At 36.9% G+C, this 24,130-nt stretch overlaps 2 protein-coding genes across 2 annotated transcripts; both read left to right on the top strand.

The window, feature by feature from the left end:
* Positions 1-827: 827 nt before the first annotated feature.
* LOC126787070 (uncharacterized) lies at positions 828-11,000 on the top strand. The gene is given in 17 exon segments (XM_050513004.1): positions 828-973; positions 1,068-1,179; positions 1,527-1,658; positions 1,768-2,589; positions 2,666-2,723; positions 2,944-3,083; positions 3,160-3,471; positions 4,164-4,433; positions 4,435-4,470; positions 5,700-5,911; positions 6,052-6,145; positions 7,736-7,873; positions 7,995-9,056; positions 9,150-9,213; positions 9,473-9,612; positions 9,693-10,004; positions 10,598-11,000. Coding segments are annotated over 17 exon segments (4,245 nt in total). The 5' UTR covers positions 828-941; the 3' UTR covers positions 10,907-11,000.
* A 5,719-nt stretch (positions 11,001-16,719) lies between these two features.
* On the top strand, positions 16,720-17,886 carry LOC126787069 (uncharacterized). The gene has a single exon (XM_050513003.1). It carries the CDS (start codon positions 16,720-16,722, stop codon positions 17,884-17,886), a length of 1,167 nt encoding a protein of 388 aa, XP_050368960.1.
* The last annotated feature ends 6,244 nt before the right edge of the window (positions 17,887-24,130 follow it).

Raw genomic sequence — 24,130 nt, 5'->3', positions numbered from 1 at the left:
CTAGATAGCATTTGACGTGGCTTATTCGGTTTTTTACCGCGACGTGAACCGCTTGGTCGTGTTGATTCATCATCGTGTTGTTTTCCGCCATGACCACCTGATTCACGAATGATTGCTCCATATCGTCATCCTCTTCTTGTTGACGTTGTCTCCGCCTGAAAAAATTGTGGAAGCTGAAAGGATTCATCAGAGTGATGAACAAAGAAATGTTGCTAAGTGTTTAGATTGAAGGATGAGTTATAATGAGTTATATTAGACGTTTTTATAGCAAATTGGTCGAAAATCTTATCAGAAATTTGGTCCAATTATTTTACTGACAGTGACACGTGTCAATTCTCTACTAGTCGAAAATCTTATCGGAAATCTGCTCCAATTATTTTAGCGACAATGACACGTGGCAGTGACACCTGTCAATTATCTATTAGTCGAAAATCTTATCGGAAATTTTGAATAATATCGAGTCGATAATGACACGTGGCACATTATTATTGGTTATAAATATATCTAGTAAAAAAAATTAATTATTTCACAACAAGACAAAATTGAATTGCTCAAGCAAATTGTAAATGGGTGTGTGAAAAAATCGATTTGCTTAAGCAAAATATGAAATCGATTTGCTTGAAGCAAAATTTGCTTCTGGCCCTACCATTTGCTCAAGCAAATGCAATTTATGGGTGCAGATGCTCTTAGGGTGCATTTGCTCTTAAAGTAGTGGAAATTATTATTATTATTATTATTATTATTATTATTATTATATGTAAATGAAATGAAATGAAATTCTTGTAAAACTAAGAAAATAAAAGAAGCTAGGCGAAAAGAAGAAGAAAGAAGCGTCTCTTCTCTTCTTTAAAACGCGTGCGAGGCCGTGTAAATACGCTTGAGCTTCCTACTCGCCAAGGTAGTGTGACCAACAGACGACTGATCGATCAACTCCGGCTCTAATGAAGTCGCCGCCGTCCTCCCCGAATCCCCGGTCTCTCTCTCTCTCTCTCTCTTACTTCGCTACTCAACAGAACTCTCTATCTGTTTCCTTTTTATCTGACTTTGTTGTACTCCACAACACACAGGAAGCGATCATTGTTTCCAGAGAGCACTTCTAAGTGCATGGATTACGACAAAGACGTCGTCTCGAGTGCTCCTCTAGTTTCCCGGAATCAGAAATCCGACAAAGGGAAGGAGGTTTGTTCACGCTGTTCGTCTTTAGTTTATCAAGTTACTGTTCTTTCTGATTATATATTTCAATTGGGGCTTTCATCAATATTGTTTGGCTAGGATTTTGCTTCGTGATACAAACTTCACCACTACATTAATAGATGTACTTAAACAAAAATTTTACTGAAGCGGCATGAACTTCATCAACTCTAATGATTAGGCCGGAAGGTGTCATATTTGAAAGAATTGAGTTATCTTTTGATTGTTGTATTGGTGACTTCGTTACTTTTTCCTTAAAGGATTCCTCCCGAAATATCTATTCTATATGTGGATTTGTACGCATTAGATATTATTTAGCTATTTACTCTTTGTAGGTTATTGTGCCTGATGGTTTTAACATTGGAGACTCTGATACTGCAATGTTTAATGATAAGAAAGTCGAGCGAAGTATCAGAAGGAACGCAATCAATTACTCTTTCAATGAATGCCCTGACCATAAAGCTAAGGTTTGTGGTTAACTTCACACTCTTTTTGTTATTCATTATATATATCCAGTGTTGGTTAAACATGGTTCAGCATATTAACACTATATTGTTACCTGGCCTGTGTTGTCAGGGAGCTGTTGCCAATAATTTTGCTGGTTCTTCTGGTAAGAGTTTAGGCGCGATGGGGGATAACATTAACTATGCTGATCTTTTTTTGGATGATGAAATAGATGTCGATGAGTATTGCCAATTGGTAGCCCATCTTGATAGTGTGGATATTCCTCCTGGAGTCGAAGCACCTATGCCACCTATCCCATGGTTGTCTGATCCTGTTAAAAGTGATATAAAGTCGGTTCCTGGAAGTATTTCTGATACAAATCTTCAAGCTGCTAAGAGTTTTGCGTCAACCTCGCATAATGTTATTGACTTAGCTGGTCCCAGTACTAATGCATCTACTTTCAATGATGACTATTCTGATCTTTATTTGGAAGCATCTATAGATATCGATGAGTATGCTGTGATGCTAGCCCATTTTGAGAAAAAAGATATTCCCTCTGGAATAGAAGCACCTGTTCCACATTTTCTGTCATTTTCGGATCATCCTAACAGCAACATAAAAGCAGTTTCTGGAAGTAGTTCAAGTTTGATGGCCCAAACAAACATTGTAAGTCCTGCTCTTGGGCTATCATCATCTTGGAAACATCCACAAATTTCCAGTACTAAAATGACACAATCTTATCTGCAACACCAAGGGAGACCTTCTAATATTCCAGTTGGAGTAGCATTATCAAAATCTCAGGAGCAAGGTCAAATCAATGATGCCCCTGCAAAGCAAGTTTCTAGCATGGAGGCAGATGCAACTACTGGGAAGTTTAAGGATTTCAAACAATTCGATACAGTTGAAGATCATTCAGACCATTGCTATACTAATAAAAGTAGTTGTACCATGCAGGTGATTTAGATTGTGTACTGCATTTGGACACTTCGTTATATATTAATTTGATCTTGCTACTTTCCTTTTTATTCAGAAAAATTGGGCAAAGAGAATACAGGAAGAGTGGAAAATCTTGGAGAAAGATCTGCCTGGTGAGCCTTATATATGGATTATTGGCAGTGACTGTTTACCACTTATCTCTTTTTTTTTTATATGCACTTTGCTGATACTGCTTATCACAATAATTTTCAATTAACAATGCAGGGTATAAACAAATATAGGGTTTCTATTGGTGCAGATGAAAGTTGCACATTCTGCATGATATATTTTGCTTCATCTTTGAACCTTTTGTCTTTCTTAACATATTGACAGATAAAATATTTGTTAGAGTTTATGAGACAAGGATAGATCTCTTGAGAGCTGTTATTGTTGGAGCCGAGGGTACTCCCTACCATGATGGTCTCTTTTTCTTTGATGTTTCATTCCCAAGAGACTATCCCAATGTACCCCCGGTATGTAAATCATGTTTGTGTCACATTTTTAATGTCTGCTCACATCAGCAGTCTGATTTGTGACTTCATATGCCAGCATGTTTACTACCACTCTGGTGGGCTTCGACTAAATCCAAACTTGTATGAATGCGGAAAAGTTTGCCTCAGCCTTCTCAACACCTGGTCTGGGGGCAAGCAAGAGAAATGGATCCCTGGTACGTCAACAATGCTTCAGGTTTTGGTCTCTATACAAGGGCTGATCTTGAATACAGAGCCCTACTTCAATGAGCCTGGATATGAAGATGGTAGGGGTAAACCATTTGGTGATTCAGCATCAAAGAAGTACAATGAAGACACATTCATCTTTTCTCTAAAAACAATGGTGTACATGATGAAGCGGCCTCCAAAGGTACAATGTGATATCCCCTATATATATATATATATTTTTTTTTTTTTTTCATAATTTCTATTGCTTGAGCAGTCCTCTACATTATAAGAAATTATAAACTTCTCATCTCAAAACGCTCTACTGGCTAGTGCATCAGCAAGAACTGGTTGATATAAATTTTTTTTTTTGAAATATTCATAACCATCCAAGGATAAATTGTTTTTGGAAAAGGTAAGTATTTTGGTTCCTGTAAAATCATTGGCATACCAAATCTCTCTCTCTCTCTCTCTCTCTCTCTCTGTGTGTTTGTGTACACATAAACATATATAGGATACAGTTTCAATTTTAATATGAGGGGGGAGTGAGAGTTCCAATACACTAAAGTTTCACTGTCAAGGTGAGGTTTATCAGAATATGAGAATAGGAACTGCAAGATTATTATACACAACCAATGAATTAAGTGATTATGAATTCTTATAATGATGTAGTGAACTTGAGAGTCAATTGGGCAACGAAACTAGTAATCTAGTATATAGATAACATGGGACATAACTTTATTGCTTTTTTTTTTATAGAATTTTGACTAGGAAGCTAGATATCAGATCTCAGTTGTGACTTGTAACCGCACAATAATCTCTGGTGGATGCCACACTAATACTAATGCTGTCAAAATTAATGTAATTTCTTATCCTTAACTCTGTATTTGGATGCAGTATTTTGAGGACTTTGTTCATCGGCATTTTCGCAATCATGCTCATGAAATTCTCGCAGCGTGCAAGGCATATATGGATGGAGCTCAAGTGGGGGATCCAGTCAAAGGTTTGGTGCAGGTTGTTAATGGTAATCAGATATGCTCGCGAGTGTTTAAGAATTCTCTTGCTGCGTTTTTGCCTATTCTTGTCAAAGAGTTGACACAAATAGGTGCCAATGACTGTGAGAAATTTTTATCACCAGCACCAGTTGGGAATAAGCAAATTGGTAGCTAGCATGCCTCAGGCTGCAAAACCAACAGTTACACAGGTCTTCTGGTGGGAGAAACCATTTTGGACCCTTTTTTTTTAAACTCGGAAAGCCATACTCGATGAGCTTTTGGTATAAGGATGCCATTATGGAAGGACCGATTTAGTTTACTCATGTAGTGCCTCGAATCTTATTGTGCGGTTTCAAACGTGCAATATAATTGCCAGAAATTTTATGATTCAAGTCTTTATATAGTGCATGTAAAATACAGTGGAGTACTCTGCTTATTTTGTGTTGTCTGTTGATCTGGAATGATGGGGATGAGTTTAGATACCACCACAATCACATATTTGGTCTCTTGGATTTCTTGTTCAATCATCCAAGATCTTCGAGTTCTACGTGTTTGATATGCTCCAACGTGGTTACTTTATCTCATATGTATATATTGTACTTTGATTTTCTCCATCCCTGGTGTGTTTTGTATTTGTTCTTAGATGTATTTACTAATTACTATACCAACACCCTTGTATATGTTTTTATCTAAGTTGATTGTTGTTTCAATAATGAAAAGTTGCCTGCAACTTCATATTTTAAGTAAGCGATGTTAATACGTATTTGACTGTCACATCTTGCTCTCTATTTTTCAGAGTTGCTGTGTGTGATTCTTTCTCCTTTGCAAATCGATCAGCGTCTCTCTTTAGTGTGTAACGATCGTCGAATGAAGTCTCTTTTAGACATATCTTAACCATCTCCGAGAAGGGGTCTTAGCGCGAGGCTTCTCCTCTCATGAAACCCTAGATTCTCATGTGTACATCTCCGGCCCTTTTTGAATTTGAAAAACCGACTGCTATGATTGAGCAAGGAGATCGTTTTTGTTAGGTTGGAGGAATCACCCTTTCGCATGGCATGAATTAATGGTAACAACATATGTCTTGTCATTTTATAAAAATTTCAACTAAAAAACAAAAGAATGATTATCCTATTTCCCAAACTCACAGGTTTCCTCTAACCTTTGTATGCACCTAAATTTAGAACTCAATCTCATGTCTCATTCATTTCCTTAATTACCCACAAAGGACTGTCAACAAACAACCATAAATATCCATAACATTGCCAAAACAAGCAAAACCAACTCACCCCAAACTTCTCACACCAGTTTCACAGGAGATCTGACCACATCTCTCTTCCATCAGTACTGTACCCTGACACAGACAGTGGCATAACAGTAAATTCCACACAAAGGACAAAGACTATATCTTTGTTTTTACAGCGTTGTTACTTAAGTAAAGGAACACTCTTCCCTTGGCTGTCGTCATTATAAATCCACCACATTTCCAATTCCCCCACCAACCCAAAACCAAAACGAACCCGGTTCACTGATCGGCTCAGCTCTCTTCTCTCTCGGTGAAACTAAAGAAGAAGAAGAAGACGAAGACGAAGCGGCCAGAGCCGGTTCAGTAATGGAGCCGCAGCTAAACGAACCCGAGAAATCCAATAATAAGTCTCTCCGCCTCTCTTTCTCTCCCACTGATTTTTGGGTTATTTAAATCGTTGTTTCGAAAACTACCAAGACTCTCTCTTTTCCTCTTCTTCGCCTGACTTTTCTTTCTCTTATCTTTCTCTCTTTCACTTTCCAAACAGTAACAAGCGAGCTCGTTCCGACATGGATACCGACGACGTTGTCGAGGTTGCTGCTCCGGTCGTGTGCTCTCGTGGATTGCGAAAGAACAAAGAGGTAGTTCGGCCGTACGATGTTGTTTCTCTTTTGTCTTGTCTTTTTTTTTTCTTGTTTTGTTTGAATATTTTGTGGGATCAAAGTTTCAGTCTTTTTGGTTGAATTTGGAATCTTGATTCGGACCCCGATCATGTGGGTGTGGTGGAATCAGTGTTCTGATGGTCTTTTTGGAATGATCAAGTTTGCTGTTTTTGATGGTAACGGGGGTCTAGTTTTTGTTTTTTGGTTAACTTGGTTTGAGGATTTGAGCTGAAAGAATTGGTCTTTGGTTTTGTGTGCTTGGTATACAGAGCGTCAGAGTGGATTTTATTTCTCAATGTTTTGAGATTAGTGGTGATATTTGGAGTCTGGGTAGTATGAGGATGAAGTTTTGAATTGGAGTATCAATTTCAAAGAGTGATTGTCTTGTTGGTTTTTGCCTTTCGTGATTTGTGTTCTGTTAGTGATGTTTTAGGAAACTGCAACTGTGCTCTGAAATGTAAGCATGGTTTTGTCCATGGATTCATCAGTTTCTTGGTTTTCTGTAGAGAAGGAAAATGGGTAAAGTGGCGAATGAGTTGGAATGTGTCAAATATAAAAAAACGGTTTTGAGAGGAGGGCTGAAACATGATTGCCCTATTTTCTGTTGAATCATTATTCCAATAATGTAAATGCAATTTCTTCCCATTTTCTGACTGTTATGGCTATTGGTAAACCAATGTCTCAAACATATTTCCTACTCCCAAATTCTGTTTATATTTGTCGGAAAAATTTCCAATATAGTTAGCTTTCCCCTCTTAGAGTTATTGAACCTCCACTCTTCTCATCAATCTGTATGCTATACAGCAACATAAGTTTGTGTTGCTGAATTTCTTTCCTGATATTAGAATTTGCGTGGACTGTCCTGTATGCATATTGACATCATTCTAAACTGTATCAATTTGTTGGCACATAATTGTTTGGCTTTTATTGGGATGGTGCTTGACATGTACTAGCACTTTCATGTTTTAAGGTGAATGTCTTGGTATATGTTTTAGATTTGGAGTATCTAAATCAAAACCAACTGTCAATGTGTTGAGAGACCCAAAATCTCATATATTGCATTCAGGACTCAGAGTTTCCAAGGTGAGATTCTGTTATGTACCTGCATTCCCGATAATGCATTACGATACATTAATTGACTATCCCTAATGTTTGGCATCTTTACAATAGTTGGTGTTTTCTCATGTTCTATCAGCTTTTAGCAAGACTGTTGGGCGTTTGGGTCTTTTTTATTTGGTGTAACAAAGCTTACTATCTTTAAGCATACACAAATATCATCGTGTTTCGATTTGGAGGAATGACTAACAACTTTTTTTTTTTCTCCCACTCTTCATTAGAGTTAAGAAAATAATGCACAAGCATTTATTTTATGCTTTTGTGGGATTGTAATTATATGGTGAGGAGGTTCATTCCCTCCTAGATAACTCCATGTCCTATTTGTATTTCCTTGGTTTATGCTCCTGTACATGTTATTTCATTGGCTGCCTCATTTTACTGATAAGTTTACTTTCATTCTTTTTCCTGCTCTTTTGGAATTATAACAGTTATTAATTATTCTCTTTTACTCAGGTGATTTTGCGGGATGTGATTGACATTGACAAATATGATTCTGCTGATGCAATGTTTATTTATGAGAAAATTGACAGAACTAGCAAAGGAAAGGCAGTGAGAAACTCCTCGGACGGTTACCAAATTCATCAAACAAAGGTTTATGATGCAGTGGAATTGAGATTCTTGTTGTTGAATGCTAATCTTTTGCTATCTAATACATATTTCATGCTGCTATATCATTCTCAAGTATATTTGCTTTGTATGCTATTACTTACAGGAAGCTGTCCTCCATACGTCTCTTGGTTTTTCTGGTACAGAAACCATTGGATCAGTAAATGGGATTGAAATTACTGAGGATGTTGCCCCAGCATCAAATCACTTTATTGACTTAGATGGTCCCAATTCTGATGCAACTGCGGATGATGCTGATGACTTCACTACTATTAATTTTGAAGATTTTGACTATGCCTTCTTGCAATCCCATTTCGATAATGTGGGTATTCCTCCTGGGATAGAAGCGCCTGTCCCACATATTCCTTGGTTGTCAAATCCTCCTAAAAGTAATGTTAGTTCGGTTTCTGGAAGTAATTCTGTTGATTCAAGTTGTCAATTGAAATCAGATTATGGTGATCTCCCTGGAAATGGGATGTTTCCTTGGGCAGATCCTCTTAGTTTCAACTTTAAGCCAACCGTAATGGCCAGTTCAAGCTTCAGTACCCAATTAGACAGAGTCAGTCACCCAAAAGGACAGTATCAGTCATCTTGGAAACATTTGAAAGCTGCTAGAAATATTAAGAAACCAATTGCTTCACATCCCCAAGGTAGTGTGCCTAGTCTCCCAGTTGGAGCAGAACCATCAAGATCTCAACAAAGGTTCTATGGAGCTTTGCACCGTAGAAAGAAGCGATTTGCTTCAAGTAGTTCAACTAAATATGATGCAATGAAGTTCAATACTGGAACTGAGACATCTTTGTTCGGATATAACTTACCCAATGGTGCAATTGATCCTTTTGGATTACAGTCATCCTCTGGCTGGTTGTCAGATTCTTCGTTCCCAACTAGTGCTAAACCATTTCATTCAAAATTCTATGGTCCAGTTGGTTCCATATATCCTCCTGCAGGATTTCCAGGTAACCCGTGGGCTAAGGGTGCTTCCCAAACTCAATACAATGTCACTGCTGCAAGCCTTCCAACAACACCGGCTAGACAACTGTCTAGCAAGGACATAGATGAAATTATGCAGAAGTACAAGGGGTTTAAACAATTTGATACAGTTGAAGATCATTCTGACCATCACTATACTCTCGCTGGTACACTCCATGGTCATCCGATGACTCAGGTGAGTTAAGACAATGTCTTTCGTGCCTTAGTTTTTCTTGTACATTTTGAATTTTTTATCTTATGCTAGTGTGCACTTTTATACTTTCTGAAGCCACCAAAGAACTGGGCAAAGAGAATCCAGGAAGAGTGGAAGAGTCTAGAGAAAGATTTACCTGGTGAGCGCTTTGCATCATCTTCATGTCATGGTAGTGGTAGTAAGATTTTCCTTCATTGCCTATTTGCTTGTAATCCCTGTATGTGTAAACTTATGAAATGTTACTTTCGAGAATGCTTATATTATCTTCATAATATCTGGAATACGGATGTTGGAGTGTTGTCTGACTCAATAGAAACTATGTTGCCTACCTTATAAGCAAGCATTGTATGAAGTGACCTAGATTTGAACTCTGAACCTCCTTATTTTCCAATTGACAGATACAGTATTTGTTCGAGTCTATGAGACAAGGATGGATCTATTGAGAGCTGTAATTATTGGAGCTGAGGGTACTCCTTACCATGATGGTCTCTTTTTCTTTGATGTTTCCTTCCCCAGTAATTACCCCAATGTGCCGCCGGTATGTAGTTGTTGTTTTTCTGGCATTGTATTATATATATACTTACATCATGGGTCTGACTTGGCCCTTGGTAATGCTAGCATGTCCAGTACCACTCTGGTGGCCTTCGACTAAATCCTAATTTGTATGCTTGTGGGAAAGTATGCCTCAGCCTTCTCAACACCTGGTCGGGGAACCCTAAAGAGATGTGGATCCAGGGTGTCTCCACCATTCTGCAAGTTTTAGTGTCCATACAAGGGCTGATCTTGAATACAAAGCCCTACTTTAATGAGCCTGGATATGCGTCTATGAATGGTTCGGCAGATGGTGAAATGAGGTCCCGGCAGTATAATGAGGATACCTTCCTCCTGTCTTTAACAACTATGGTATACATGATGAGGAGGCCTCCCAAGGTAATATTTGTTATCATGGTCGAAGTGTATCAATATATTGACTATATGTGCAAACATCAGATTTTGTGCCATGTTTCCTGTAGGCCTAAACCAACACATTGTTTGGCATTAGTTTCTCAAAATGCCAATATTATTTGTAGAGGAATCGTTTTTGCGCTAGAGTTTCTAACTCATTCCAAATTCTTGATATAACTCAACTTTGTAATTTGCAAAGTCATCAAATTTTTTTGGAGGTCAAATTGTAGACTCATATCTTCTGAAAGGAAATCCTCATCACCTTATCATAAGTGAGCAGAACGATTACGCATTTGTAGCGATTTTTGCATAAGAAAGTTATTTTTTTAGTGTTTAGATAAATATAAGTGGTAGTTTGTTGTTTAGATATATGAAATAAAACTACAAATGTAGATAACTACACAAACATAGACTGAGCATATATACCTATGGCTTATTTGTCTCTCTTATGAACACTTTATATAGGGTTTATTCAATATTGTCTTTGTTGATCATTATGCAACATTATGGCAGCAGCATTATATTATGGCTATGACCCTTAAAATATGATGTCTAATATAACTTGTATTCGAATGCAGCATTTTGAGGATTTTGTTATGGGGCATTTCCGGGATCGTGCTCATGACATTCTGGTGGCATGTAAAGCATACATGGATGGCGCTCAAGTGGGATGTCTGGTCAAAGGTGGGGTTCAGGATGTTGATGAGGGTGACAAGAGTTGCTCTCAGCGGTTTAAGGATTCTTTAGCAGGGCACATGCCAATGCTTGTCAAAGAGTTTATGCAGATAGGGGTCAAGGATTGTGAGAAATATTTGTCACCAGCTGTAAATGGGAACAAGCAGATTGGTAGTATGCCTCAGGCTACAACATCCATGGTTTCTTGCTGAAAAAACAAATGATTTGGCAACCAATCAAACATGTCACCCTTCCAAGAGGTGTGGACTTTGGTTCCTATCTTATATAACTTCAGACTCTTCTGCATCCTCTCTTTAAAGTTGAAACCTTCTTAGCAATAGTGGTTAGAACCACTGGACATGTTTCCTATCCAAAATAGGAAGGACAGGTTAAGTAAGTTTTTGAAGTTCCCTTGATAGGTTTCTGAACTGACAACACAATTCATATCGAAAACTGACAACAATATAAAAGTGATATAGGCTGCTTCAACTGGCAGTAGAAGTTTTCTTAGGTTCATATGTTTTCGTTATGCCATTATGGGATGGCTTAAAGGAACACTGTTTACCTCAGAAAAAGAAAAAGAAAAAAGAGAACAATGTTTCGGTTTCAGAACAAGTTCCAACCATTGCTCCTCCAAGTTGAACGCAAATCGGTTATGTTGGGATGTCTCGAGTTGAATAAAGAGAGGTTGTTGAGTTCATTAGATCTTGTGGAAAAACATAGTAGAACTGTAGAACAATTTCTTTCATTCCACTTCGTGAATCAGAGTATCAGACAATAGAGCGCTCACCTTGTTCCTTTATAGGAGCGCATTTGTGTAGCCCCCACAAAGATCCCATCGTTGCCAAAATGAGTAGTCTATATTAATCTATATACGTGCATTTCATTTCCTTCACTGAACGTAAGAGAAAAAAGAGGCAAAATTATACATCAATGTCTGATGTTTCACTAAATATGCACTTTGGTGCCTCACGTTTTAAAAATATCAAAATGGTGTCTGAAGTTTTGATACCGATATTACCATCTGGAGCCGTTAGCTCCATCCGTAATGCTCGGAGCCAACATGTTTTGATAAATGAAAGTCATTTTTAGTAGTATTTAATACATGAAGTGTGCAGTGTATTGTTTAGAAATATGAAATAAATCTACAAATGTAGATAACTACAAAAACATAGACTGTTTTTGAGCATATATACGTATGGCCTTTTCTGTCTTTCTATTGCTGACGCCATTGAGTTTCTTCATATCCATTTAGTCATTTTCTTCAAGATACAGTTATGGTCCTGTTGTTCCAATAACTATTATTAATTCTAGCCAATCTGCTGTTCAGTGCTTGGTTGTTGTTGATTCATGATGACAAGGTAAATATTAGCAAGCATACTTCACTTGTTATATATTACCAGACTTTGAAATGTATAGAGCACTTTATGGTGCTAATTCTCCTCCAGCAGAGGAGGCTTTGCAAAGACCCCTCATTGAAGTTGTGCACACCTTCAATATGCACGTCATGTATCAAAGTGGCCTGATACTTTCACTGATATCACATGTCAATGTCCTTCTCAAAGGCAATTCACAATTATCTTTACTATGGCATTCTTCTCGTCCACTTCTTTCAAAAGAGCGTGGTCACACTGATTATTGTTATCCATCATTTTATTACTATGGCATTATTGTTATCCACTTCTTTCAAAATTGTTTCTGTTATCACTTATGGCTGCTATCCATTAATTTGTTACGCCCTCTGGTTAACATATATATTGATGGAAATAAGTTATGGACAAATTTTTTATGGAAATTATTGGAATTTTGGTGCCACATTTTATCATTCAGCTGGTGCCCTTGACGTCTAAGCAACACTGCCTCGAAATAAGTTATGGGGAAATTTTTTATGGAAATTATTGTTCTCCTGTGTGATGTTCTCTTCACATCCAGGATCTCATGCATCCAAGGTTTATCAAACTTGGCTTCATTGCAATTGAATTTGGAGATGATTCCTCAACGACATTTTTCCATAACCATGCGGTCATGTGCAGGTCTTCTGCTCCTCTTGTTGCCTGCAAGTATTTGTGCTTTCATGCCATCTTCTGCCGATTCTAATAGCGAAGTCTAGATGGTCATTTCTGATATGCAACTTTCATATATTTGGCAGTCAGTTCTAAATCATCTTGTGAGTGTTCATCTCAGGGCACTAGTCGATACTTGGCCAGTAAGGATGATGGTATGTTATGAGTATAGACAATGAAGCTACTATACTGTGGCAATGGCGTTATGCTCTAGTGCCATTGTGACATAATGGGAGGTCTGGACTCTGGAGGCTGGAACAGAGAGCCGTGGTGCCTTATACAAGATTGCCATTGATAGAGATGCATTTGTTGCAAGTGATGTGGTACGTTCTTCATTTCTAGGAAGACAATTGTGTGATGTGGTACTTGGTGGATTTGCTCACAATTTGGTGAAGAGGTGTTTACCTATTGTCGGACATGAGTGGACAGGTAATGTGCATTCTTCAAACATTCCTCTTCTTAGTGTGGATACCCTTCCGGTCCAGCTTGTCGATGTGCTTGAATTCTTTGCAGAAGTTTTGGCCTGTATTGTGATTCCGATTAAGGCCTGAGAACTAGGAGAAAATTAGAGAAAACCCTAAAATAGGAAACCATTTTTAGAGTAATTATTATGTGTATCCGCCACACCACATGGCACTGTCATGTGGCATATCCAGCTAATCATATTACGTCATTGTATAATTAATATACACGCGGTAAAAATGATAAAAGTTTATTTACATATAAAAATTAATTAGAAATAATTACAGTAAAAAATAAATCAATAACATTAAAGGGGTACGCCACGTGAGATATGTGGCAGTTATATATAATAATTTCTCACCATTTTTAACATAAACCCACACCTTTAATTAACACCCAATTTATATTGTAAACCTTCCATATAGACTAAATGTTTGTAATTAATATTTCTGTCTAAGTCTAATTTGTCCTTTAGACATATAGAAAGCTAAAACTTAGCATCTATTCATTTTAATTTGAAATTTTTAACTGAACTTAAATCTTATTAACTCTATCACAATCAATTTCATACATTAAAAATATCAAGTGGAGGAATAAAAATTTTGTGCAATTTTCTTTAAATAATGAAGAGATATCAATTTTTTTTATTATCCTCCTTTTCTTCCGAAAAAAGGGAAAGGGAAGGATCGATGAAGCTTGGGTGAAACTAAGTGGATGTCCGATTTTTAAAATAATCGATACAGTTTAATTCCTAAACTCATCTCTTCGCATGTACCTGCGTTTATCTTTTTGGTGACTTGAGTGTATATATATACTCATTACAAAACTATTACATCTGTAACAAAAGTCTGTATTTCTTGTTCTCTTTTAGTAGGTATATTCTTTCCAATATTATCGTACAAGAGAAATTGAGAGAATTTGATATGAAGATGGAATATATACTTTGAAGAAATGATGAGGGCAACTATGCATATAGTACTTCTCGTCATTTCTCCGAGTGATGGTTGAAGAAAGGTTTTGAATGAAAAGAGAATGATACAAGACATGTCAAGAATTCCACGAACATGTTTACACTTTGTGTTTCTTATCATAAGGTACATATCTTGTTCTTAGATTACTTTGTCTTATATTTGGGTATATTTTCATCGATCTTTTAAATAAATTTCTAGTATAGAACACTAATAAATGACACAACTATGCTAGGTATCTAAACTAATATACCTCTTTTGACAAGGTATTAAAAAAACACAAAGGAATAGATAATTAACTTACCTATATAGTAGAAATATGTAACTTACCTATATAGTAGAATTAGATAACTTACCAATTTAATATAGTATAACATAACATACATATATGGATGACAAAAGTCTTTTACAAAGTTGAAACAACTTATTTTAAAAAATAACTTACATATATAGTAGGACTAATTAAATAATATACCTATATGGTAAAATAAAATAACTATAACTTGCCTATATAGTATGATTAATTAAATAATATACCTATATGATAGACATATTTTTTAAACACAAAAGAAATAGCTCATTTAACTTGGTTTCCAAATCAAGATTGCATGACTTTGGCACAATTAATAATGACATTAAGGTTATGAATTACAAATTTTTGTTAAAAATAAATATTAATTATTAGTAAATTAGGTAGGTTACAAATTTGACTTAAGTGACAATTTCTGTAATATTGAGAGAATAAATGTTTTATTATTAATCCTACATGGCAACTTTTGAGTGTAAATTGAAAAGAAAAAAAAATATGAGTTTAATTTAAAATCGTTTCATAAACGTCTCGGATAGTCCTCTGTTTTTTAACTTCTTTTTTTAACAATGTAGTTTATACACCATAACCTAAGAAGCACGGAAGCTTGCCTGCAGTCGCGCTTCGCGCTTCAGAAGCGGAAGCGCGTCGGAAGCGGACGGAAACGCGCCGGAAGCGGATGGAAGCGGCCGGAAGCGCGATTCCGAGAAAAAGGTGGTTTGGAAGCGATATGGAAGCGCGAGCTTCCAAATTGGAAGCGTCAAATAGGCCGAAAGGAAGCGTGGGCAATTTTGTAATATTGATTAAAACCTAATTTCTCTCTTACCTCCCTCCAGCCTCCCCGTCTCTTACCTGACCATCGAAGTCGTTCACTCTTTCGTCATCTCCAGTGCGTCAACAATCACTCTTGCCTGATCTCAATGGATCGAAAGAGCTCATCTCTCAAGTCTTAATCAGCCTCTCACAATTCGACCTTTCCACCAGGTTTGTGTTTTTCTTCTTTAGTTCTTCAATTTCTGAAAACAAAACGTAATTTCAATTGAACAAAAATTTCATGCATTGTAGATTCGTAGTGGGTAGTCAGAACTCAGAAGTTTTTCTGTATAATCCGACGCTGAGTTTGTCACCAAAGGGCAAAGGCTCCTCACCTAGATTCGCAGTTGCATACCTGAAAGCTAAGAAAAAGGCAAAGTGAAGGTACGTGCCTTTGCCCATAATCCGATCTCAAATTTTTCTTTTTAGTATGATGATCAACTTTGTGTGCTTGATTAAATTGAGTAGGAGAGTTTCTATTGCTTGCTTAGTTAACTTTAATGTTGAATGCATGAACATGCTATAGACTGGGGTTTGCAGAAACTATATCAGGCAGAATAGCATAAAAGATAAGAACTTGAGACTCACCAAGAACATGGTAATCTAGGAGCTCCCTGGAAACTTGAGACTCATCAGCTGACTCAATCATTGTTCCGATCTTCATGTAATGTCATGTTATGCAAGTGATCTAGCAAATGCATTTGACTGCAGGATATAACCATTTCCAATTGTTTAGGCCGATAGGGCATGAGGAAGAGCCAGAGTTGCCTTTACGATACTCCAACATAATACTAAGAATATGATGTTCTCACGTACCCATGATTCTCCTCCCAATTGTTTAGTCGGCAACACACTTCCCCTCATAAATAATAATCCATGTACTAATCTTACCCTTCATTTTTAATTTACAAAACATGCTTCTGACATTAACATCTAGGCAATGTCTCCCTCATGCACGTTGATGAGTGGGAGCAGGCGTGCCAATTGGGTTTGGAGAAGATGAGAGGAGAGATCGAGACACAAGTAAAGCTGCTGCCGGCGTGCCTCATATCATCATTATCAAAGCCACCACCATCGATCATATGTGATCGAAAATACTAGTATACTTGCTTAAAAGTTAAAACCCACTCACCATTTCTAGCTGTTAAAGTGTTAAGTTATAAACCCCCATACACCAATGTCATAGAGCCCCCATCATATACCTATGGATAATACCAAAGCTGGGAAGTCTCTCATCAAAAGAAGATCCCACCGCACTCTGCGCTAGCTAGCTAGTTATTTCAAAAAGAACTGGAAATCTCTGCAAATGCTTTAGAACCATTACTTTCATAGTTTAATTCACCACATGGAGAAAGCGATCAATTGCTGCTTGATACAAAGGGTCTATTCTAGTATATGTAAAGTAAAAATAAATGGCTTTGGAGAAAGCATTTCAAAATAACTCTAGGGAGCAATGTGATGGTGAAGTAGCAAGAATGTTTTACACAGGTGGTTTGTCTTTCAACCTTGCAAGAAATCCTCATTATCGCTTGTCATACGCGCGTGCTTCTAGCCTTCCAGGATATGTTCCACCTGGTTACAATGCATTGAGGACTACACTTCTTCAAAAGGAAAAAAAGAACCTTGAGCTTCATTTACAACCGATCAAAGACTCATGGAATGCTAAAGGTGTGAGTATATGTAGTGATGGTTGGTCTGATCCGCAAAGAAGACCCATCATTAACTTGATTGCTGCAAATGCAAATGGTCCGATGTTGTTGAGGGCAGTAAATACTCAAGGTGAAATAAAAACTGGGGATATGATTGCTGATTTGATTATAGAATGCATAAAGGAGGTTGGTCATGAAAATATTGTTCAAATAGTCACCGATAATGCTGCGAATTGTGTGAAAGCCGGTGCAATTATTTCATCCAAGTATCCTTCTATCTTCTGGACACCATGTGTAGTGCATACCTTGAACCTTGCTGTGAAGAATATATGTGCACCTTCGCTACAAACAAGAAACAATGACGATGTGTATGATGCTTGTAAATGGATAGGGCCTCTTGCAGATGATGTTTCTTTCATCAAGAACTTCATAATGAACCATGAGATGAGGTTGGTGATGTTTACTAAGCATTGTGATCTTAAGCTCCTTACAATTGCTTCAACCAGGTTTGCCTCCACACTTGTGATGTTTAAGAGATTTAAGAAAATAAAGACTGGTTTGCAACATATGGTAATAGGTAATAAATGGGATGATTACAAGGAAGATGATGTGAGGAAGGCCGCTGCAGTGAAACAGAAGATTCTAGATGAGATGTTTTGGGATGAGCTTGATTATGTTGTATCTTTTACTGAGCCAATATATAGTATGATTAGACGTTCAAACACCGATAAGCCGTCTCTTCATTTAGTGTATGAATGGTGGGAAGATATGATTCAGAATGTGAAGAAAGCCATATATAGGAAAGAAAAGAAACAACTACATGAGGATTCAAACTTTTGGAATGTTGTGCATAAGGTGTTGATGTCTCGTTGGAGCAAGAGTAACACCATAACTGATGCCAACTTCTATAAAAAAAAGATGAAGAAATGATATGATGACATTAAATTGACCCGACAAAAAATAAGAAGAAAAAGTTATGGAAAAAAATTAAAGCTAATTGCTTTTGCCAAGACACGAACGCGGCTCCCATATCCCAAGACTATTAAGAGTCGAACGCGGTCAATTTTATGCTTCGAGAAAACACGCTCGGAAGCTCAGGTTGAGCTTTTCTTATTTCAGCAGTAACCAATTTTACGCTTGTAACCAATTCTCATATCACTATCAAAGTATCAATTACATAATTGTTGACTTTTGAAAATTTAAACCTGTCTTCTTCCCCAATCTACTGTGAGTTAGAAAAGCTCTATGATTGACATTTAAACTTAATCTCAATTTCCCACACATATAAACTAGAAATATAAAAGAGAAAAAATAGTGTAATTGATATATATATTTCAAATATGTAATACATAACTTCATAATAATCATTGAAAATACACATATATATGAACTAAGAATCTGATGATGATGGTGCGACTACAACGCGACAAAGAGGGCATGTCTGATTGGTTGACAGGCAGGCGTCAATGCATTTGGATTGAAAGACATGGTTGCAGTTGGGCAACACACGAAGCATCTTGTCTTCCGAGAACTCGGAAAGACAAATCGCACAGTCAAGCTCCTCCGGCGCCGACTCTTTCATCCAGCGTTTGAAGTCGAAGACCGGTTCCAAAGGGAGGTTAGTGAAGATAATTTAGGATTATAACTCAAATGAAAATCACTCTGAAATATTACTTAATATGTGTTATTCTTATGGAAGTTTGAGTTAGTGGAATTGGCTAAAGGCCAAGTACAATTCAAGTATGAGATCGATTATCACATTTCTTTTTTTGTTTTTTTCTCATATTTGTAAAAATACTCAATCGACCGTTGACAAGCCCCCTAAGTTTACCTTGTACTCCTCTATTTGTTTTGTCTTCTCTCTCTGGGTGATCCTACTATTGCTCTATGGATTTTTAATCCACAAGAGAGCAATGGTATTGATTTATACTGCGTTGATGACTCTTGTTTTATTATTCTGGACCATGGCTTTCTACAAGGCCAATAACCTGTTGGCTTCTAGCACCGTATTGTCCTACAACGATGTGGACATTCGGTCTTACGATGGTGGGATTCTGATATTGATTTGGATCCCACTGATTGGATTCATCATCTTCCTAGTTAAGCTAGGAAAGACCATATACAAGAGGATCAGGAAGCCATCAGCTTGACCTCACTTGATGAATTCGGAAAGCCCTTCAGAGGGTGCTGAACTTGAAAAGAGCTTATGTAATATTGTCAGTGTTGTATTTCTACCCGCCATATCTGGTTTAATTTATGCAAATGTAAGAGAACATGCTTCATGTAAAAATGAAAAACAAAAAAATAAAAAAAAGTATAACCAATCAGTGGTATAACCAATTACAGTCATTATACAAATATTTCATAGTTTGAATCCTCAAAAACATAAATAAGTTTATTTCAGCATAAAAATTATGAAGAATAACCTTTTAATTCAACAATAAGCAAGGGAAATTTAAGAAAAGTATCTCTTTTTTTTACATGATAGAATCAATTACATAGATGCAGTAGCTATGTGACTTAAATTAAGGCATTTTATAGACTTGTTCTGTTTATTTGTGTTTTATTTCTTGATTAGGACAAGTATAATATCTTATAGTATTTATTTTATTTTATGTTATTTATATGTCTGAAATTGTTTAGGAAAACTTTTGTTTAGTTAAGACTTATCTAAAAGTTTGAATTGAGACTTATCTGCATTTAGATGTTTCTCTTATACAAATAGTTGTAGTCTTTTTTTTTTATCAATTTCAAAAAAAAAAACTACAACTAGTTTCTTTCATGTGCTTGCTAAAAAAGGGCATGCCCCTTCTTCTTCCTCTTCTTCTTCTTCTTCTTCTTCCGTAAGATTAAATCCCCATTAACTCACTTATTTTGGTTTCAATCTTTCTAAACTTTTGGGCATAAACTTTCTATGAATCTTGTTTAGGTGGCTGGGTTACTTGTTTGGATTTGGGTGCTTGAGTGGATTGGGTGGTGGTGTTGCTTGATTTCTGTAGGAGTTTCGATTTTGGAGGTAGGGAAAATAAGCTTTTTTCATAGCTTTGAAAGTTTGAATTCTAAAATTAGTTTGTATATGTTGTTTTGGTTGTGATGCTTCCCTACGTTGTAGTATCAGACTCTTGTTTTGGTGAACTATGTGAAATTTGGTGAGCTCCAGTTAAAATTGATGTCTCTGTTTGATTCATGTTCTCTGTGAAATCTAGTGTTGAAATCATTGTCTCTGTTTGATTAATCGTTCATTAGGGAATTTGGGTGTCCAGCAAGTTAGGTGTAATCAGATGAGTATATAATTTACCTTGGTCTCACCACTCGGTTTTGAAATCTATCTAAGCCCAAGTTATTGTGCTTATCCCTATGTTGTTTGGGAAAGATCTTACTGTGCGAAACTTATTCTATACATGGGCCGTGTATCTACGCGGGTGTTCTACACCGTAAAATTTGACATCTGGCAACTTGTAGATCGACCGGGGCCGACGCGCAATAGCCTTCTTGGTGAGGCGAGTGGAGGTGAGCAGTTGTTCCGTCTCCACAGAAGCAAGCTTTTCTGATTTGTTCTTCACCTCGTCCTTCACTCCGGCAACATGGTTGGGAAGTTCCTAGAGGCAAGAGAGTGCTTCGGAGATCTCAAAATGATGACAGTAAAGTTGTAGACAGAGAAATTAGAGGGTGAGGTCAAATTCGTAGAGCACCGCCTTCTCCATCTCGGCGGCAAGTGGCGGCGGGGAGAAGATGAGGGAGAGTGGTGGCGCTATGAAAAGGCCAGTGACTTGAGGGATTGATTTGGGTTTTGGTGAATGATTTTGGGGATGGAGATTCGAAGAGGGAAGAACTTGGGTCTTTGAAATGGACGGAGGAGGAGGAGATGATCAATTGATCATGGATCATGGTAGCCATGTCAATGTTGCAGAGCCTCTTCCCGTCTGACATGAAGAAGGAAGGAAGAAGATGAGATGAAGAATGAGAAAAGGTGGGCCATATTCAGTAATCAACAGACAACAATCCCAAAAGCACCAAAGGCGCGTGGGTAGACTTTTAACCTGTGTATAAACACGGGCCGTGCACGAAATAGGCTCTCCTTTGGATTTCAAAACTGGTTAGCACGAGGTTACAAAAATTAATCTCAGTCCAATCGCCTTAGTTCAACCAAGTAATGACCTTTTTTTTATCAATAACCTTAGAATGCAACATAATTACCTTCTCTTCCTTATTTTGTAATTTGGCAACATAACCATAGTTACTGTCAGTTTATTAAGTAAGGGCTAATTCATTTCTTTCTTATTGAGAGCTCTACATCCGTAAGCTTATGCTACTTACAATTGATAATCACCTACAGTTCTATCTTTACGTACACTTGTCTGTTATTTTTACATACAAGACATCTCTGGTTCACATATCTAATTATATATATGCACCCACATATGAGTACATCTCTAACTTCCTGGAAATACGTCTTTATGATCATTGAGTATGCATTGACACTCCAAGCTTTCTTGTTTATGTTCACTGATGTCAAGCTTGGAAATACTTTCACTCTCTTGTAATATTTTGTTCTATAAGAGAAAAATGGATTCATGTAGAAGCCTTATTATGCCTAGAACTGTCCTAGGCATGGACAAAGATTCAAGTTATATTCAGTTCGCTTTAAGGGGGGTGATTAACTCTTAGAAAGCATTGGCTTTTGGATTTATTTGTTTTCTAGTTGGTTAGGCCCGGGAAATTGTACATGAGTGAATGTGACTCCATAGAGTATTTACCCAAAACCTGATCAGGATCCGCTATGAAGGTTGCTTAGTAGTTTAGCTGAGTGGTGGGCCCTAACCGGTATTCTCTGAGTTCATTGAGATTATATTTGAAGCAAAGCTTCATATTGCTACAGTTTGAGCAGCCAAAAAAAGGAAAAAGATTATGGGAATTCTATTACAAAACCCAAGTTGAAATGCTTTTGTCATGTTCCTTTTTATTTGGTCAATGTTTGGGGTTATTTGCTTGTGATAATCTACATATTTCCTTCATTCGTTTATCCCTAGATATCACTTACTCATTGTCTCTTGAATGTTGATGTTTAGCCCCATTTCAAAGCTTGATGCCAGATATGTCTTTGATTCATTCCAGTTTGTGTTCAACAACAATATTTATATATCGTTCCTTCTTGCCCTTTTATTGTTTTGCTGATCACCTTTCATTTCATATTACATGTTAATTAGAGTTCATGGTTATGTTGACAATTTGTTGTACATACTGGGTTTTGAAGCTCATTCCCTATATTTTCTTATTATTATTTACAGGCATGAAGTCCATGAGTGGTATTGATTTTGATGGAGTTATGATGAGCTGCTAATGTGTGGAAACCTGTCTTTTTGAAGTTCCATGTTTGACTGAGCTTTTGAGTGTTATATGGACGGAAGTAGATTGCCTCTATTCTAAGAATTGTACTTCTAATATTTTTGTGTGTGTACATGTTGTATATGTATCTGAAGTATGAACATGGAGAAATGATACTTAATGTGGTGGAGTTGTTTTGAAAAACAAGTTGTATTTTTTTGTTTATAAAGGAAAGTTTTTACTCAATTAATCTTCTGTTTTACTTATTTCGAAATTTTCTTTTGGAACCTTGTTAAAAGTCTGACTCAGTGGCTAAAACATGGTTGTAAATTTTTTTTTTTTAAGTTCAAGTTCCTTATTTGTTGCCTTCCCTTCTGAAAATTAATATTAAGATTTTGGTACTTATTTTCAATTAATCCACCACATTAGTCATAACCCTGGTTGGGTTGTGACAAGCTAGAAACTAGAAATCTATTTATAGTTGCACACTATATATATACAGTCCGTTGACATATATAAGCATTGTTCGAAATATCGGATATATCGACCGATATATCGCCGATATTTAGAATCCGATACGATAAGGGCATATCGGTCAAAATTTAACGGTCAACGCATAAATAATGGTTAACGGCGATATATCAGTTTGACCCGATATTGACCCCGATATATCGGTATGTTCTTTGTTGTGAAACGACGTCGTTTGATGCCAAAATGAAATCAAAGCCCGTCGTTGTCATCTCGCCTTCATTAATCATTATCAACCTTCAACTTTGAGAAGCAAAGTGGTTATAAATCAACTGGATTTTCATTCATATTTGTTGCAAATTGATTGGTATCTTTACTAATTTAGCCCTTAATCGATCCATTGTTTGGATTGGGGGAAGAGGCCTGTAAGAGGTCTCTTGGATTTGAGAATGATGCAACAGATTCTCTTATTATGTACATATTTGATTGTCTGAATCGTCTTTGCATGTTTCAACAGAGTGAATTGGAGTCATTATTAGCTGAGATAAGTTGAGTAGTGAAGGGAAGGTTCATCCAATGAGTTCCAATGGAGATTTGACCAAGAACCCTTCAAGATCTTTGTGGGTTATGATCTACGTGAAGATCTCGCATATGAGGTCTGTTGCCACTCAATTTTGAAGCGATCTTCAATCCCTGTTGAGATTGTGCCGATCAAACAATCTAAACTGAGGAAGAACGGCCTCTACTGGCGTGAAAGAGGGCAGTTTGAGAGCACCGAGTTTTCTTTCACTCGGTTTTTGACTCCACATGGTTCGCAGACCTATGTTTGAAAAAAATGGAGTACAACTAGTTAACACAGAAAAAAGTTTGAAAAGTTGAGTTAAGCAAACCATTTACTCCATTTTAAGTTTGAGATTCATTATTGTATTGAAGTTCAATTTATCTTGTTCTATTCTTTCCGTCATATCTATTAAATGAATCCTAGAGGGTTAGGATGATTTTACTATTAGAATCAAACCAAAGTTCCTTTCTACAAATCTGAACTGATATTTGTATAGTGTGCAATTTTCATAATATAACTGAAGTTCAACGAGTATGATCTTTTCTATTGCTGTGAAAATCAAATTTATTGCTATTTTTGATGGTTGTATGATCCTGGTCTGTGATTTTTCTGTCAAATAGCTGTTAACAAGTACCTAATTATAAAGGTGGGTCTGCCCTTCTATCAAAGATCTGGCATTGTCATTTTCCATTTGGTTGGCCTCTCCTTAGTCCTTATCATGTGAGCAGCATATATTCACCCTGTGACTAGGACACTTCCGAATCTAATCTGATGTTGGAGTCCAAAAGTTACATTATCTCAGGATTACCTATTTGCTTT

The sequence above is a fragment of the Argentina anserina genome, chromosome 3, assembly GCF_933775445.1.
Source record: "Argentina anserina chromosome 3, drPotAnse1.1, whole genome shotgun sequence".
NCBI classification, from domain to species: domain Eukaryota; kingdom Viridiplantae; phylum Streptophyta; class Magnoliopsida; order Rosales; family Rosaceae; genus Argentina; species Argentina anserina.
This window is presented reverse-complemented; position numbering and strand designations above follow the sequence as displayed.